This window comes from Helobdella robusta (genome assembly GCF_000326865.2).
Source record: "Helobdella robusta unplaced genomic scaffold HELROscaffold_5, whole genome shotgun sequence".
NCBI classification, from domain to species: Eukaryota; Metazoa; Annelida; class Clitellata; order Rhynchobdellida; family Glossiphoniidae; genus Helobdella; species Helobdella robusta.
In genome coordinates, this window is record NW_008705254.1 from 367,649 (window position 1) to 385,888 (window position 18,240).

The 18,240-nt window shown below is 32.8% G+C and overlaps 4 protein-coding genes across 4 annotated transcripts; 1 reads left to right on the forward strand and 3 right to left on the reverse strand.

Annotated features, from left to right (window-relative positions):
- Positions 1-1,825: 1,825 nt before the first annotated feature.
- HELRODRAFT_163082 (hypothetical protein) lies at positions 1,826-4,518 on the forward strand (the record flags this gene model as incomplete). Its single annotated transcript, XM_009027062.1, has 6 exons — positions 1,826-1,847; positions 2,034-2,135; positions 2,587-2,707; positions 3,471-3,641; positions 3,789-4,065; positions 4,285-4,518. The coding sequence occupies 6 exons, from the start codon at positions 1,826-1,828 to the stop codon at positions 4,516-4,518; spliced, it is 927 nt and encodes a 308-aa protein (XP_009025310.1).
- A 1,203-nt stretch (positions 4,519-5,721) lies between these two features.
- On the reverse strand, positions 5,722-8,354 carry HELRODRAFT_154200 (hypothetical protein; the record flags this gene model as incomplete). The annotated part of the gene is made up of 7 exons (XM_009027063.1): positions 8,094-8,354; positions 7,809-7,919; positions 7,432-7,584; positions 7,403-7,405; positions 7,171-7,278; positions 6,980-7,073; positions 5,722-5,802 (listed from the first exon to the last, which is right to left on the reverse strand). Coding segments are annotated over exons 2-7 (547 nt in total), but the record flags the coding sequence as incomplete, so codon positions are not given.
- Positions 8,355-12,305: 3,951 nt separating this feature from the next.
- HELRODRAFT_137354 (hypothetical protein) lies at positions 12,306-12,629 on the reverse strand (the record flags this gene model as incomplete). The annotated part of the gene is made up of 2 exons (XM_009027064.1): positions 12,306-12,471; positions 12,532-12,629. Coding segments are annotated over 2 exons (264 nt in total), but the record flags the coding sequence as incomplete, so codon positions are not given.
- A 439-nt stretch (positions 12,630-13,068) lies between these two features.
- On the reverse strand, positions 13,069-16,863 carry HELRODRAFT_189092 (hypothetical protein; the record flags this gene model as incomplete). Its single annotated transcript, XM_009027065.1, has 8 exons — positions 16,565-16,863; positions 15,943-15,969; positions 15,669-15,772; positions 15,396-15,576; positions 15,037-15,275; positions 14,019-14,948; positions 13,332-13,763; positions 13,069-13,170 (listed from the first exon to the last, which is right to left on the reverse strand). Exons 1-8 carry the CDS (start codon positions 16,602-16,604, stop codon positions 13,069-13,071), a joined length of 2,055 nt encoding a protein of 684 aa, XP_009025313.1. The 5' UTR covers positions 16,605-16,863.
- Between the last annotated feature and the right edge of the window lie 1,377 nt (positions 16,864-18,240).

Here is an 18,240-nt window from a genome sequence, read left to right on the forward strand (position 1 = left end):
GTTTTCTTTCCGGATTTTAGATTTATATTCTAAAATAAAACGAGAATTAACGAAAAATTAACAAATATATATATGCTATTTAACAAAACCATATATATTGAATTTACGTACGTGAGCGTCAATGCGTTTACTGGGGACTGACCGCCTAATCAATAGAATTCCGGAATTTTAAAATTTCAAATTTAAGCGCCTGTTACGAAACTGTTACAGGGCCGAAATTGAAATTAAGGAGGGTGCGTTTATATAAATTAAATTTATCATTGAAACTAATCTTAGAAATACAAGAACACAAAAAATCACGTTAAAAAACAAAATTTCTTACATACAAAAGTACAAAATAATATTTTAATAATAAACAAACAAACTTAACATCAACACATTACTAATTTATACATATACATATATAAATATTTCATTCATTGCTCATTTTTGACAGACAAAATGTATGCAAAGATCAATAGCCCCACACAAATGCACATTGTAGCTACAGGTGCAAATATATATATATATATATATATATATATATATATATATATATATATATATATATATATATATATATATATATATATATATATATATATATATATATATATATATATATATATATATATATATATATATATATATATATATATATACATATATATATATATGTATATATATTCATATATATATATATATATATATATATATATATATATGTATGTATTTTCATATATATATATATATATATATATATATATATATATATAACATTGTTATTAATTTTTAATAACCTTCGTTATACTTATTAGTAGAGTATAGATTTGATAGTTTAAAGTTAAAGAGCGGATCATCACCAATAAAAATCTGTCATTTTATGCCTGTTAGCCACTGAATTGATTAATAATAAAAGTTATCGTCCAATAATATTATTAATTTATTAATATTATTGATAATTATTATTAATAATACAAATTTTTTGCAGTAATGGTGATAAAATACTGAAAAAAAGGTTAGTTTCATTTTAATTATTTATTGTAAACCTACCTTACCTTAAGGTTTAACCGAAAAATTGTTAGAATATAACGGTTTATATGTGTGTGTATGTGTAGGTAGGTATATATGTATGTATGTGTGTGCATGTTTTGTATATGTGTGTGTACGTATGTATGTGTGTGTATTTCAAGTGCGATTTACGTGTTTTTACCTGTGCTAAGTGCATACATAGTATATTTAAGTGAGTTTATGTTTGTATGTATGTATGTATGTATGTTTGTGTTGTACGTATGTATTGTATATGTATGTACGAGTTCATAGGTTTAGTATTTATATTTTTAAATTAAATTCATCATCATCAACATCATTGTCATCATCATCAGCACCCTTGCCATCATCATCATCATCATCAGTATCGCAAGCTCTTCTCATGTACATACTTAGGACCAGCCTAAATCATAAACATCAGTGGCTGGAAACCATAACATATATTTGTGTCTGTGTATATATATACATGCATACATACAAACACACAAATACATACACGTGCATCATACTTGTGCGTGTGTGTGTGTGTGTGAGTGTGCGTGTTTGTGTGTGTGGTGTGTGTATGTGTTTAATTTTTTTCTAATAAATATATTAAAATTTAATAATAAATAATAATTTTTTAATATTTTAAATAATAATAAATAATAAAATAATAAATTCTAAAAACTCTGACAGCTGGAAAACGACATCTTCTCTGTTTGCAATAGTAATCTATCAACAACAACAACAACAACATCAACAACAACAATAACAACAACAACAGCATCAAAATTTAAAAATTAACTCGATCCCTAAAATGTCCGCCAAAGAGACTACAAGTTTTTTTAACGACTCGTCAACAACAACAACAACATCAACATCATTATCATCATCGTCTTGGTTATCATCGTTACTATTACCGTCATCGCCATTATCATTATCATCATCAAATAATAATAATAATAATAATAATAATAATAATAATAATATTGATAATAATGATAATAATAATAATAATTTTGAAGACTTTTACAACGTTACAAATATCAGTAACATTGAGAACAGCAACAACATCACAACCAATGGAACATACGCCACTGATGATGATGACGATATTGGGGAAGATGGTGAGTATGATGATGATGATGATGATGATGATGATGATGATGATGATGATGATGATGATGATGATGATGATGATGATGATGATGATGACATTTTAAAGGGAAAAATTTTTTTAAGAAAAACTCTAATTTGAATAGATGTACTAAATTGTAAAAATTTTGAATATTTATTCGTTCATTCGTTCGTTCATTCGTTTGTTCATTCATTCATTCATTCTTTCATTCATTCGTTCATTCATTCATTCATTCGTTCATTCATTCATTCATTCATTCATTTTTTAACTGTTTATTCATTTTTTCATAGAATAACAAGTACTCGTTCATTCATTCGTTCGTTCGTTTCATCAATTATACATCATTATCATCATCATCACCACAAACGTCATCATCATTATCATCATCGCCACAAACGTCATCATCATCATCATCATTATCTCCACCTCACCCACCAAAGAAGTGACAAAAGCCCGAAATAGTTATTTTGTGTTTGGCATATTATTTGGAGTTTTGTTCCTCTTTTTAATCATCATGGCGATATCTTACATACTCATCAAAAAGAAGAAACAAAAAATGAAGTGAGTAAGCCGGTGATGATGATTGTGATGATGATTGTGATGTAGCAGCAGTAGTAGTAGTAGTAGCAGTAGAAGTAGTAGCAGCAGTAGTAGTAGCAGTAGTAGTAATAGCAGTAGTAGTAGTAGCAGTAGTAGCAGCAGCAGCAGCAGTAGTAGCAGCAGCAGTGTTTTTCATTCATCGTAACAGGCAGAAGAGCGTTGAAAAGATTGAGAATCCCAAGTATTCAAACACCTCATCCAGATACCCTCAGTCTTTTGAATTTTTAACATCCAACACTGTACGTAGGTTATAATAATTATTATAATTATTATTATTATTATAATTATTATCTAATTATTATTATTATTATTATTGTCATTATTGTTTTGTTATTATTATTATTATTATCTTGTTGTTACACTGCTGTAGTTGAGCGGGAATTGAAATGCGATCCCAAATCCTTCCCATTTTTTTCTCTCATTCCCGATCCCCTCCCGAACTCCCATTTAGGACAACGTTCCAGAAAAATTCCCATTCCATGTTTTTTTAAGCTATTTCCGCGTTTTTCCTTCCACTTTCATAAGATATGTTAAGTAAAATTATTATATTGGGTTATATAGCGTTATATAGAGATATATAGAGTTCATTCGTTCGTTCATTCATTCATTCATTCATTCATCCATCCATCCATTCATCCACCCATTTATTCATTCATTCCACTATTACGCAGTTGAACAGAAACGAAACTGATGCACTGGAAAAACCGGAAATCCCGACAACCAGGGCATCAACTTCATCCACGTCATCATTACGTAAGGTGACCCCACAGCCTAATTCCCTAAATTCAAAAACGGTCTTACTGGTTGACTACAATACCTCTTCAGACCGTTCAAACATCAACAACAACAACAACAACAACAAAATCTACAGGCCCCAGAATAATAGTAACAAAAGGTCATCATCTAGTAGTATTAATAGTAGCCTTAGTAACAGTGCTAAAAATAGATCGTCTAATAATAGTAACATTAGTTTCAATACTTCCGGAAATGTAAACAAGTTATTACGTCACAGCAACAACAACAACAACAACAACAACAACAGCAGCAGTAGTAATAACAACATAAGATCTAGTACCATTAGTAATGCGAGTAGCGGTGCTGGCAAAACTACTGAAAATGTGAGTATTCATACTACTCCGCTGATGAACGAAAAACCCAACAACAACAACATCAACAACAACATCAACAGCAACATCAACAGCAACATTAGCAACATCAAAAATATCAACAACGACAAAAGTAGTATTACCAATCTACATATCAGGCCTTTATCTGTTACTGATAGCCCGCTGAAACGCAAAGCACCTTCTCCACCAATCGTAATTTCTTGTTGTTGATGTTGTTGTTGATGTTGATGATGTTGTTGTTGTTGATGTTGTTGTTGACGCCGTTGTTGTTGATATCTTTGTTGTTGTTGTTGATGTTTTTGTTGAAGCTGTTGTTGATGTTGTTATTGTTGCCGATGCCAATGATGATGTTTGTGGTGACGTAAGAATGTGTAACATGACAATCTCACAATTTTATAATTCTATTTCAAGGTGTTTGGTATTTCCGCTTCGGAAAATCCCAAATTTTCATTAATACCCTCAATGGCGAAACAACAACAACAACAAAACAACAACAACAACAGTGACGTAATACACGGAGAAGAGGATGATGATGATGACGCCGAATTCTTCCAGACGCCAACAACGACTCTGATAAAATCAAGAGAAAAGAGCATGACGTCACTGGATTCTTACGACAGGAGTTTAAATCCTTTCTTTAATTAGCATCACATGAATATTAATTATTAAGCTCGGGGCGATTATTTAACTCATGATTATTGATGAAATGAGGTGCTAAAATGTGATTGGTCGGCCGGCTAGTCGGGAATAATAATGAGATGGAGGTGTAAAAGTTTATTGGTCCGTCAATTCTTTATGAGAGTTCCAAATTTGATTGGTTAAGAAGATGGTCGAGAAAAATAATGGGTTGAGGTTCTCTGACATGATTGGCTAATGAAATTTTGTGTATTTTAATGAGATGACGTTTTCAAATTTGATTGGTTAATTGTTGATTCTTCCAAGACGAACATTTCAAAATTTGTTCTTAACTTTTTTTCTTGCGTTTATCTCATTTAGAATCATTTTCAGTTGCTTCCATTTGTTTAGTAATTGATTACTTACTTACTTAACTAATTAATTATCTAGTTATATAAATAATTAATTAAATTGATTAATTAAATTGTGTAAATATCACAAATTCCTCGTAACCAAACGTAAATGAAGGTACATTATCTGATTAATGTCATAGACCTAATGCTTCAACTAAATAATAATAAATTATTATTATTGTTATTATATGTAATAAATTATAAATATAATTCATTTTTCTAAAGTTATATGGTTAAACATGCATGTATGTTATATTTAACTCGATACATTTTTTGCATATGTATTTTTTTTTTCGTTATGTTACACACACACACACACACACACACACACACACACACACACACACACACACACACACACACACACACACACACACACACACACACACACACAGACTTCTATATATAAATCTGATTTAAGTTAACAATCAAAGCTTCTTTGATATACAATATTTACGTGCTTCAAAAGTTTGTGATTCCTATCAAATTTTCTCCTCTCATATTCAATTTTATAAACTTTTTGAAATAAATTTTCGAAAATTAATTATTACGATTAATTTTGAAAAATTGAAAATAAATTAATTAACAATCAAAATAAGGATATATGTATATATATATAAGTTATCATTTAGTTATACCTTCATGTTGCACATCATATTTTTACATATGATGTGCAACATCCATCTTATAATTTCACAAAATTCACGCTAAATTCAAGCGGATAGATGCAAATTAGCGTTAAATTAATGTTAAAATATGTAAATTATATGTTAGTTTATGCAGGCATTATGTTAATATGGGTTCTCTCCGAAGGCTTTTTGAATTGTGTTGCCCTTGGCCACTAAGTAGTCTGACCTCTCTTGCTTTTTGCGATCGAAAATTGAGGCCGGTCTTGGAGCATCTGAATAGAATTTCCAAATTATTTTTGTTATTAGCTGGTTAGCTGGTTAGCTGGTTGGCTGGCTGGTTGGCTAGTGATTGATTGATTGATTGAATGATCGGTGAATTAAAATTTTTAACTTGAAAATAGCATTTTTTCTCACTGTGTATAAAGTACCAGCAGACAAAAATATAATAAATATTCTCTTTTTCTAATTTTTTTCAATCTCTGCTTTTTACATTTATCTCTCTCCTCTCTCTCTTTTAATTCACGATTTACCGTTTCAATTAAAATGATAAATGTTAGCGCTATTGAACAGATATTGATACAGAGTTAACTATCCTGATCGCTCCTAAATATAGTATGATAACATGTGCATTGGCTGCTCGTATCAATTTATAATTTCCTCTCTCTCCTTTTCTCTTTTTTTACTTCTTTCTCTCTCTCTCTCTTTCTCTCTCTCTGTTCCTCATCCTAATAAATTTTTATAGTACTGATGCATAGGAGCCTGGATATATACATTCTCTTTCTTTGCGAGTTTCGTTCCATGTTTCTTTCTCTTTCTGCATCGTCTCTCTTCATCCTTCTTTGTATTTTTCTCTCTCTCTCCTTCTTGGCACCTCTCTCTCTCTCTCTTGCTCTCTACCTCTTTCCCTCCTAATAAGTAGCAGCACACGTATAATAATAAACATCACACCTGATTGTTTGAATGCATTTTTTTCAAGAAGTTCAAACGATCTATTACACACAGACCTTGCGTCCATGAATTAGATAATGGTGAGAGGAATTTTACTCCTTTATTTGTTTGTTTGTTCGTTCAATCGTTCATTTATTCCACGTTTGATCAGGGTATTCATTCGTTTTTTTATTTCTCTAATCACTCAGTCGTTCAGTTTCATTTATTTTACTCGCTAACTCACATTCTGCCTACTTCTCTAACTATTTCTCCATCGCTTGCGAAGTTCAGAGCGGATCTCAAGACCCATCTGTTTTCAAAATTCATTGAGGAGCGCTGTTGAACATCGCGGAAATAGCGCTTTATAAGCTAATTGATTGATTGATTGATTGATTGATTGATTCACTCACTCAATTTGAATCTTAATGATCGACAACAAAATTATAACTACGTGATAAAATTATACAACGGTTACGTTATAATTAAATCAAAATTACGTCATAATTACGTCATAATAATAACCTGCCACGTGTGCGTCGGGCGAGGCACCACCACCAGCACTGCTAGCGGCTGGCTGCAGTTGTTCTTCTAACACTTGGAAGGTTTTTTGTTGAACCTGGGGAAAATTGATCAATGGATGAATAAATGAATGAATGGATGAATGAATGAAGGTATGAATGAATGAAGGAAGGGTATGATAAACCACGAAGTACCGGTTTGAAACGGGGACCGCCTAATTTCGGTAACGGTTTTTCGTCGATGACCGATCTTGGCTCGTTACCGGGTTCGGCTTCACCATGACTCGATACACTAACTTCGCCGTCCCTGAAAACCAATAGTAACAACACTATTACTACTGCTGATACTACTACTGCTACTACTGCTGCTGCTATAACTGCTGCTGCTGCTACTACTACTACTAATACTACTACTTATAATAACATAATTAACCAAACAAACACACAAACAACCGACCTTTGTATAACGAGATCAATATCATTACCGGCTCTCAAAATTTCACCCTTGACCTGGGCATGGGTTAGGTTGGCAGTGGGCACGCCGCAGATTGATAGCACCAGATCCCCGGCTCGCAACCCCGCATAACTTGCGCGCCCGTTCGGCTGTATCTATATTTATTATAATTATTATTAAATACGAAATTATAGTTTAATAATTAAGTATGTGTGATTGATTGATTGATTAATCGAGTGATTAGAAAATGAATGAACTAGGAGATAAACGAATGAATGAACGACAGAATGAATAAATAGACAGACTGAGGAAGAGGAGAATCAACATACGCACGAACGAACGAACGAAAATGAATAGGATAAAAACAACCAGCACAAACATGTTCGATGAAAAGCTGCAGGCCCTGGTCGGCCCCACCCTTCAACCTGAAACCCCAGGGCTGGTTGTTGTCCTGTCTTTTCAGCGATATCAACGCCTGGCTGCACATTCTCTGACGTATTTATGACGTCATCATTGTGAATAATAATAATAATAACAATTATTTTTATTGTTATTTTTATTAATGTAAACTTCGAAATGTATTGAAATGTGTTGAAACGCTTTGCTTGAATTGATTGTAGGAAGTATGATAACTGGGTGAATTTGTTTCAAATGTGAAATTTACTTTGATAATCCGGATATTTATTTGTTATATCCCTTCAGGATATTGGCAATTTGAATGGGATTTAACTCCTGGCCTCTATTGTTCAATTACTACGGATGATATCCAAATTTGAAGCTAAAAAGTAATAGAAAACAATACAAATTAAAGTGTAATTATTACTGTTATTATCGTAATAGTTATTATCGATATAAATATTAAATTAACATTAGTTTATATGATCAAACGTTTACATTACAGCCTAATCTTATATTAAGTTGAATGCTATGGAAGGAATGACACCAACAATAACAACAGCAACAATACGGCAACTACATAAACATTATCATCATCATAACTAGCAGCAGCAGCAGCAACAACAACAACAACACAAACGCTAACACACACACAGACACAATGCTAACTACTTTTCACTTCACAGCAACAACACAAAGCAATGAATGAATTTTCAAAAAGAGTTTCATCAGCTTCAGCAACAATTGCATCTCCATGTATGTATATATATATTTAAACGTGTGTGTATACATATATATGCATACATACATACATACATGCATAAATATTGCATCAATTATGGTCTACTTCCAGCCTATATATATATACATACATATAACAAGTATATATATATATATATAGTCGACTTAAATACACGGGTGCGTGCGTAGTTTATGAAGGGTGAGAATTTCCGACCTGCTCCCGCAAGTACGGTTGGCAGGTACGATTGCATAAAGTATGCCATCTCAGCTCAGTCTCTAACTTACCAATATTTTATTGGCTCAGCTCAGTCTCTAACTTACCAATATTTTATTGGCTCAGCTCAGCCTCTAACTTACCAATATTTTATTGGCTCAGCTCAGTCTCTAACTTACCAATATTTTATTGGCTCAGCTCAGTCTCTAACTTACCAATATTTTATTGGCTCAGCTCAGACTCTAACTTACCTATTTTCAATTGGCTCAGCTCAGTTTCTAAATTAAACACACACACATATATATGTATACATTTAAACGAACACTTACGTATAAATACATACATATATATAATCTCCAACTGGCTCCTGCAAGTACAGTTTCATAAGGGATGGAACGCGTCTAGCCTAGAACGAGTTAGGCTTAGGAGTTCAGAGTAAGGCACCTTAGCTCGTGGTGAGAGCTGGCTGGATTCATCTATTATATTTGATTTTAGTTTTATTACGATATAAATTCATTATTTAAACTTCAGTTATTAGCGATACATGTGAACGCAGGCAGTTCGAGAGAGTTGAGAATAACTTGAGACCACGCCTTACTTAACAACAGTTGTAAAATTTAAATGTATAATTATAAAAATATAAATGTTTAAAATAAGTACATATGTCTATTTGGTAAAATTTATTCGATAGGAATCGAATATGATTCTTATACTGGCAAATTGACTATCACATAAGCAAACCGGTTGTTTCTGGCTAGTATTAACTCAACTTACATACAAAGACACAAACACACACTAATACACACACACAGACAGACACACACACGCATATAAAATTTATTTTCCAAACAAAAATCGTATAAAAACCTTCAATAATTTTCATCATCAATGAACATCGTTATCATTAACCAACACTGAACTATATTAAATTAATAATATATATAACTAGATATAACATGACTATATATATATATATATATACATATATAAATATATATATATATATATATAAATATACGATTTTAAATATATATATATATTTAAATATATATATATATAAATATATAAATACACAAAAATCAATCACATCAAATCAATATGAATAATTCAATATTATGAAAATTGAAGATACAACAACAGCAATAGCAGTAAGGACAACAACGACAACAATAACAATAATAAAATCCATCAAATAATGAATGAATGAATAAAAGCTTGATCATAATACACTATATTTAAAGGCATTATTAATAACTGGTTGTTTAAAAATATGAATTTAAACATATAAAAAATTATATGTATATACATATATATATATATATATATATATGTGTGTGTGTGTGTGTGTGTGTGTGTGTGTGTGTGTACATGATATTCAGAAACAAAAGAAAACAATGTTGTTATAAAAAGTATTCTTTGACTGATTGATTAACTCTTTCTCTCAACCTTATTCTCCACCACCCTCTCAATCTCTCTCTCTCTCTCTCTCTCTATATATATATATATGTGTGTGTGTGTGTGAGTGAGTGCATATGTACACAGTAAAACATTAATTCAACAACATCAAATACATGTATGTATGTATGTCTATGTACATGTGAATATGGTCAATATTCTTCGTGAGAATAGCATCTCTAAATGGAATAAACTTTTAACCAAATTCATTCTTAATCAAGTATTAAATATTAACAATGAAAATCTTTAATATTACAATAATAATAATTTATAAAACTAACATAGCACCTTTTTTACATACATCCATTAAAAAATCCATAATATATATATATGTGTGTGTGTATGTGTGTTTGTATGTGTGTGTATTATTTATACAATCTTATTTACAAATAAAATAACAGAATATATATATTATTCATCTTATTATTGATTTATTTACAAAACGAAAATATAAAAAACTTATTAATATGAGACAAAACTAAATATATTATGGAATATTAACTTATGTATACATGTGTTTTTGATACTGATCTAGATATGAAAGAATCTTTACAAGAAGAATGTAAAAAAAATAAAATGTAACTGTCTTCTTTTTCTGTTTTAAAAAATTTATTTCACTAATTACTTACTAATTAGTGCTGGACCCCTCCTTAACTAAAATGGGAAAAATTAAAAATTCTTCAAAAAAAAAAAATTTATAAGAAAAATGAAATTAGGAAAAATAAAAAAAAAAAAGAGAAATTTGTATCTTAAGTTTGCTTTTCATCGAAAATAAAACTTTCCCGCCATATTTTTAAATTGATTGATTAAATTGATTCATTCAAAATACTTCCCGCCCACAAACAAGCTCAATTATTCGTACTGTTAAAGCGCTTATATTTTGAGTTATCGTAATTTTTATTGGACTGCATTAGCAATGCTTTGTTACTGATGGCCTGGGTTCTAGCCATATCGATGACGGCATAGCAATCATTGTTGTTATTGATGTTAGCACGTGTTAATGTCGTTGCTGAAGCTGTGGAGGATGTAGTTGATGTGATTGTGCTTAATTTGCTGCTGCTGCTGCTGTTGTTAGTGACGTTGTTGTTTGGTTCTAGATCGAGTTGTATGTAGTTGATTTTTTCACTGGGTGGTGTGATGTTCAAGTACATGTTGTTGTTGCTGGCGTTGTTGCAACCTTTTGATGTCGTTGTTGATGTCGATGTCGTTGTTGCCGATGACTTGTTGTTGTTAGATGAGTGGAGACCTTTACAACTGGAAGAAAAATTATCATTTGTAGTGGCGGAGTTGTTGAGAAATTTACTTCTACTGAAAACACTGACTATCGGCACGTTTATGTAACCATTTCCTGGAACTTTATTCTCATCATTATCATCACCGCCATCAGCATCATCTGACTTAATAATAAGATCACAATCATTACCAGCTATGGGTTTTTCCTCATCATCATCAACATCATCATCATTTTTGTGATTACTCAGCTGCCTGCTTATATCATGCATGGCTGGTAAGTCTAACTGGGCATACTGAACAGAGGGCTGTGATTGGTCAAAGCTTTGACCATTAATATGGATGTGGTTATCTGACTGGTTGACGTAGTTTGGTAGTTGGGATGCTGTGGGGTTGATCTCTGCATTTACGTAGTTCTGAGCTGTTTGGGAATGGAAAAGTGGTGAAATCTTTTAGAACATCACTCTTAAATATTATCTACTTTTGTCTATATAATTTAATTTAGATATAATCAATTAATATAACAAATTATAGCAAATACATTTAAAAAAAATAAAATGTCAATTAAGAATGGAACCAACCATCTTTGTTGATATACTGATGTTGTTCGTTTAGAAAATGGTGGCTTTGCTGAGAAGTGAGATGGTCTGGAGTGTCATTAATTATGTTACTTCTAACTTCACTTTCAAGCTGATGATTGAATGCATCCACATTGTTACTCACTAATCTTCCATGAGGATTGGTAGTACTAATCAGCCTATTTTGCTGCTGATGTTGATCAACTAACAAACGTCTGCTGATTTCAAGTTGTTCCTCTTCCCTCCCCAGTCTTACAATTGACTCCTGAACTAATTGAAATAATAATTCGGATCTGCCGCACCTAAATGCATAAATTCCAGGTCCGGTAGCACATCTTCTGCCACTCTCAAACGAAAATAAATCCCCATCGAAACCGTACCTTCGCAAACTTTTTAACGGCCAACGAATCGGGGCCGGTTGTTCGGAACTGCTATTCAATATATTAGAATGTGCATCCATTGGTAGTATGGTAGTTAAGGTGTCTGACTGATGAAATAACAAATCGTTGTCCCTAACCTCCAGGACTCCGTAATTTTGTTCGACACCATCGTCGTCAACGTTTGCAACTCTAAACGAACGCGGGTTAAGTTCCAATAAAAATGTTGCTGGCTTTTTGCGATCTTTGAATGAATGTTTCGAAGTGATGCAGCCCATCACTAATCTCTAGGATTAGTTAATTATATTGTCAAGTTAGCGAAATTTCGACCGCTAAAGGACGGAGTTTAAATAAATCATTGCATTAAAATTGGGACAAAGTACTATAACTATAGAAAGCCAAAGCTTTTTATCTACCGTACGCCGCCGGCTGTTCACGAATAGCACCGCCACGAGCGTCCGCACCGGTACAGACAAACCAAATTGGTCAATTGAAACTGCGTAATCTTAGTCAACATTTTTAATAAGAAATGAACTGAAATTTAACGACAAAAACGAAAAAAATTCATCCACCGATTGACGACCCACTCGCCAGCCAACCAAACATGTTCTATCGATCAATCAAATATTCGATTAATCAGTCAATCATTTACAGTGCAAAATCATCATTTTGGTCTTCCATAGACGACTCAACCTTATCAATGCTCGGAGCTGCAGCAGCGGCGGCGGCAGCATCTGCAACATCTTCAAACTTTCATAAAATTAAAATATATTAAAATTTTTATAGGAAATAAAATTAACTAATAAAAGTTTTCAAATAGTAATTTACACATTAACAATTATTAAAATGTAGCATATACAGAGAACATTGTTAAGAATCAATTAGAAAAAAAAACCAAAATGGGATCAAACCTTAATATTATTATTATCATCACCTCCAGGATTCTCAACCTTATCATCATTGTTAGTAATGTTCTTGAAAGCTAGTTCACCATCAGCGTCGTAAACGCAACCAGCTTCAGGCAATCCTCCATTTTCAAACTTATCCACCAATTTAGCTTGTGGCTTGAACATGACACTGCTTTTCAGAACTTCATTTGTCAGGTATTGCTTGCCAAAATACATTCCCGAACCGACATCAGTCCCCGATGTAATATTCAACAACTCCTCAACCTGCTCATCCTCATCAATCATTTCCTCATCTGACTCGCTCGACTTGCCATCAAACACGGCACCATTGTCACAAATAATATTGTCCTCTAGGTCGTCACGTAGAAACTCCTCCGATAGTTTATGTGGATGTGGTAGTTGCTGCTGCTGAGACTGATGCTGCTGATGTGGTTGCTGTTGTGGTGGTGATTGATGTTTTTTCTTTTTTGTGTAAATTTCAATGTCAACAAAGGATTTCTTGTAAGCCAAAAATGCTCTCCATAATTTGACAGCAACCTAGTAAAATAAACAAACTGAAGTATAGCTGACAGTAGATAACTGAATTTTTTCAAAACAAAAATGTTATAAAATAACTATTGAAATTTCAAAATTTATAGAAAAAAATGAAACTGTTCAAATGAAAATTTCATCTGGAGAGAAACATCCTACTTCTTTTCTTTTTTTCTTCAAATCAGGAATCTTTCCAGGTCCTGTAAATCCAGAGCTGACGGCAGCAGCACGTCTGAGATCTTCCTTCAGAGAGGTCAGTAGCATGGTCATTGACTGTGTGGCTGCCAATAATCTTTCTAGAACGTTCCAGACGTTGTTCTGATCGATGATGGGAGGTCGAGAAGAAAGTTTCAATCCGGCTACTGCAGCCAAGCTGCTTGGAGTATTCTTATTTAGTGTGCTGGCCCTTGGGTATTTTTTGCCAGAGGTTGAGCCCGGCATTTGTATGCATTTTTCAAGTTTTTTGAGAGGAAGTTTTGGCCGACCTTTTGGTTTTTTTTCAGTAGCAGGTGTCATCGATGACGCCATTGCTGAAGGCTGAGTCGCTGTTTCACTTGGTTGAGTAGCTGATTTGAAGGATTTAGAAGTCGCTTTCAATCCTACAATTTCTCCGGTTGGCGTTTTTATATAGACAACTTCATTATCAAGTTTTTGTTTTTTAGCTGCTGTTGAAACATTAGGCGTGGCTGCTGGGATGGGAACAGGTGATTTAGATGCAGCAGCAGCGGTCTGCTTTGGTGGATCACTGCAGGAAGAACTTTCATTTAGGACATCATTCACCTTCACTTCTCTCTTTGCAATCTCACTGAGAATTCGCTTCAGATCCTCCTCGTCCACATCATCTTCGTTCTCATCATCATCTTCGTTGCTAATCCCAAGTTCAGATTTTTTCAATCCTGATTTAATACTTTTCAATACTTGCTTCACATCAATACCTTCCTCCTCCTCCTCCTCCTCATCTTCTTCTTCTTCTCCATCCTTCACATGTTCGATGACTTCATCCTCCTCTTCTTCCTCCTCTTCGTTGTACACCTCGTTGTCATTTATCTCCTCACCTTTCTCTGAAACCGTTCCCTCCAACTCATCATTCTTTCAAAATGAAAAATATATAGTTTTGAAATAATAATTATAAATAATTATAGATACATAATTATGAATGATGTACTGTACATCAAACCTTAATAACTGATGTGGAATCATCAGTATCAACAGTAATTTTGCTCTTCCTAATTCGTTTAGGCTTGGGGGAGGACCCAGCAGAGGCCTCATCTGATAGGTCACTGAAGCCAGCCAATCGTTTTGTGGCTTTCATGTAAATGGCAGACTCAGCTGAACTGAAAACTTCAGAGCATGATGCAACCAACCCTTGCAGAGGTTCCGGGTTGCAGACATAACATTGCCATTTTTGATCATCCTCTACATTAAGAAAATACATTATAAATAAAACTACATGACAAAATTAAAAAAAAGGATGGTTAAAACACAACACAGCTACAACAAACACAACACAGCAATGACTTGAGAGGAAACACTAACCGGCATTTAGGATGATGTTAAGGTGCGCTCTTCCAAGATTTCTCCTAATGCAGAGCTTGCAGAAGACATTGTGGCAAAAGTCACAGCAAATAAGGTCACCCTCCAGGGCACACCACCTGCACGCCTCGTCCATTCCATCCTCTCCTACCTGTATCTCTCTTGAGTGAAGCTGGAAACATCTCTGTGGTGTGTTTGCAAAATTGTGGGTTTAAAATTTAAATTGCAATAATAATAGCCACCATCAACATCATCCCCATCATCATCAGCAGCAACCTTGCATAGAAGCACACCCAACAAAGGATGTCTCCTCATCCAATCTACTCTGTAGGCATCCAATCTCTGACTGCAAGCTGTACATGTAACTGTGTCACCATGACCTAATTGCATGTAATTTTTATTAATTAAGTTATAAGTAACTTGAATAAGATATAGTAACTGACTCTATGTATATATAAAAACTATGTTACCATAACCTTATTATATTAATTAAATCAAATGAACTTTATCAATTTATTCCAAATTAAAAACTGACAAAATGCAAACTAACTTCGTTTTTTAGCAGAGATTCTGTCTTCTGGAACATGTAAAATGTTGGCTATAAAATATTAAATCAAAACTGAAAATTTAAAAATAGAATTGAAAATTTAAAAAAAAATAATTTTTTCCACTCCCTCATACCACTTAATATGTTAACAAGCATCATCTGAGCTAGAATTAGAGTTTAAAATATATACAAACAAAAAGTTAGTTTATTTATTATATGCACATGTAAATAATGACAAAATGTCATCAACACACTTACCATCTAACTATCATTAATAAGGATGGACTTATCATACAATTTAAGTGAGGAAAAGTATTGACAAAATTTCATTTTTTTGACTACTATACTTCATTGCTATTATAAATTATAATTATATAAAATAAAATATACAGATTTCAAGTCAGAGTTAGAGTTTTATACAGAGAATGTTATAATTATAAGTTACAAGCCTAGAAAAGAAAACATTCAGTTAGTTTTAGCTGCTACCAATGACAATCTGCCTTGAAAAAATTATTTGAAACTTAAGCTAAGTAGGAGGCTAAGGCTTGCTGGCTGCATAAGCTAAAATAGAATTTAAAAATAAAAAGTAAAATTACAAAATTAAATTAAAAATAAATTGTAATACCTTTCGGGGTAGCACTGTTACTGCTACTAGCTTCCGCCATTTTTCATTAACCACGAATTAGTTCTATGACTTTTTTTGAGATTTTTAATATCAAGAAGTTAGTTAAGTAAGAGCAGTAGTTAAGTTAGTTAGAGGACGTCGGCTGTTGTTTAGCTTTGGTTCCGTGAAACAGAACCAGAAAATCAGTTAATTTTCAAAAAACCGAATAAAATAACAAATTTAAGAACAAAGTTTGCAATATTAAAAATAATTTATTAAATTTTAAATGAAATGAGCAGTCGGTTTTAGTAACTTTTTTCGGAATATTTTCGGAAAAATTAACATGGCGATAAAGCGTCGTTTAATAGCTATGTTTAAAAGTGAAGATAACAATAATATAGGGATGAAAAGGTAAATTTAATTGATACAATGACGTCACGAACAGCACTAACACAAAAAATATATCAGCGCTACATAAAAACTTTGTTTACAATGTATGTATGTATGTATATATATATATATATAGATAGATATATATGTACTATATATATCCTACACAATATATTTATGTGTATATTATATATATTATATAATAATATACATAATATATATTATATAACAATGCCCAGTGCGCTAAGGCTCAAACGTTGCATTACGTAATGTGGAATTGGAAGGAAAAAAATCAAAACAAATACATGGAAGTGATATGATGGTGATGGTAATGATGCTGACGATGCTGATAACGATGCTGATGATGATGCTGATGATGATGATGATGATGGTGGTGGTGATGGTGATGATGAAAATGATGATGATGATAATAGTGGTCGTGCTAGTTGTTTGTTGACGCAAGCAAACAAATAACTAGCCAACTTTGATTACGAGAGTTCTTAACACCACTAATTCACTAATTAGATGTTTACATAAGGATCAAATGATCAAAGGCCAGCAAGCCAAACACAAAAGCGTGTTTACCTCACAACAAACACACACAAGCACACGCACACACACGCACACACGCGCACGCACACGCACTAACACACTCAAACGTAGATTGATGTTGTTAACATGTGCTGGTCTATTAATATGGAAATCATGTCCCATCATTACATACAATTTACGAATTAAAACGGATGTATGTACATGCATGTGTGTATGTGCGAATGTGTGTATGTGTGTGTATGTTCATATGCATGCATGGATGTATGTGTGTATGTTAGTTAGTTTGTATGTTTGTATCAGATATTAAAAAACAAATAACTAAAGATGAGTAAATAATAAAATCTCTGACAAAATACAGAAATCGTTGAAATTCAAATTAAGTAGAATGGATGCTTCACCAAACCACAAGCCAGCCACCATAGATATTTGTAGTAGTTAGCATAGAAGATTAACCTTGCATAGATATGTAAAGTGCGGCCAGCCAAAGATGTCCAACTGAGATAACATAGATCCCAACTTGCAATAGATACTACTAAATAGAGACTGTACAACAGATACACTGGATATCATATATCATAGACATTCAAGGATGTTTAATAAAAGCGCATAGATACGAAAAAACACAGATATTCTAAAAATTATTGACAGCCGACGAAATCTAGCCTAGATAGCAACAATGATGCCTCGGACAGATAGACAGAGTGACAAAATCTCGCACCAATAAATTTCATTGGTCCAAAGTGAGGTCACCAGCA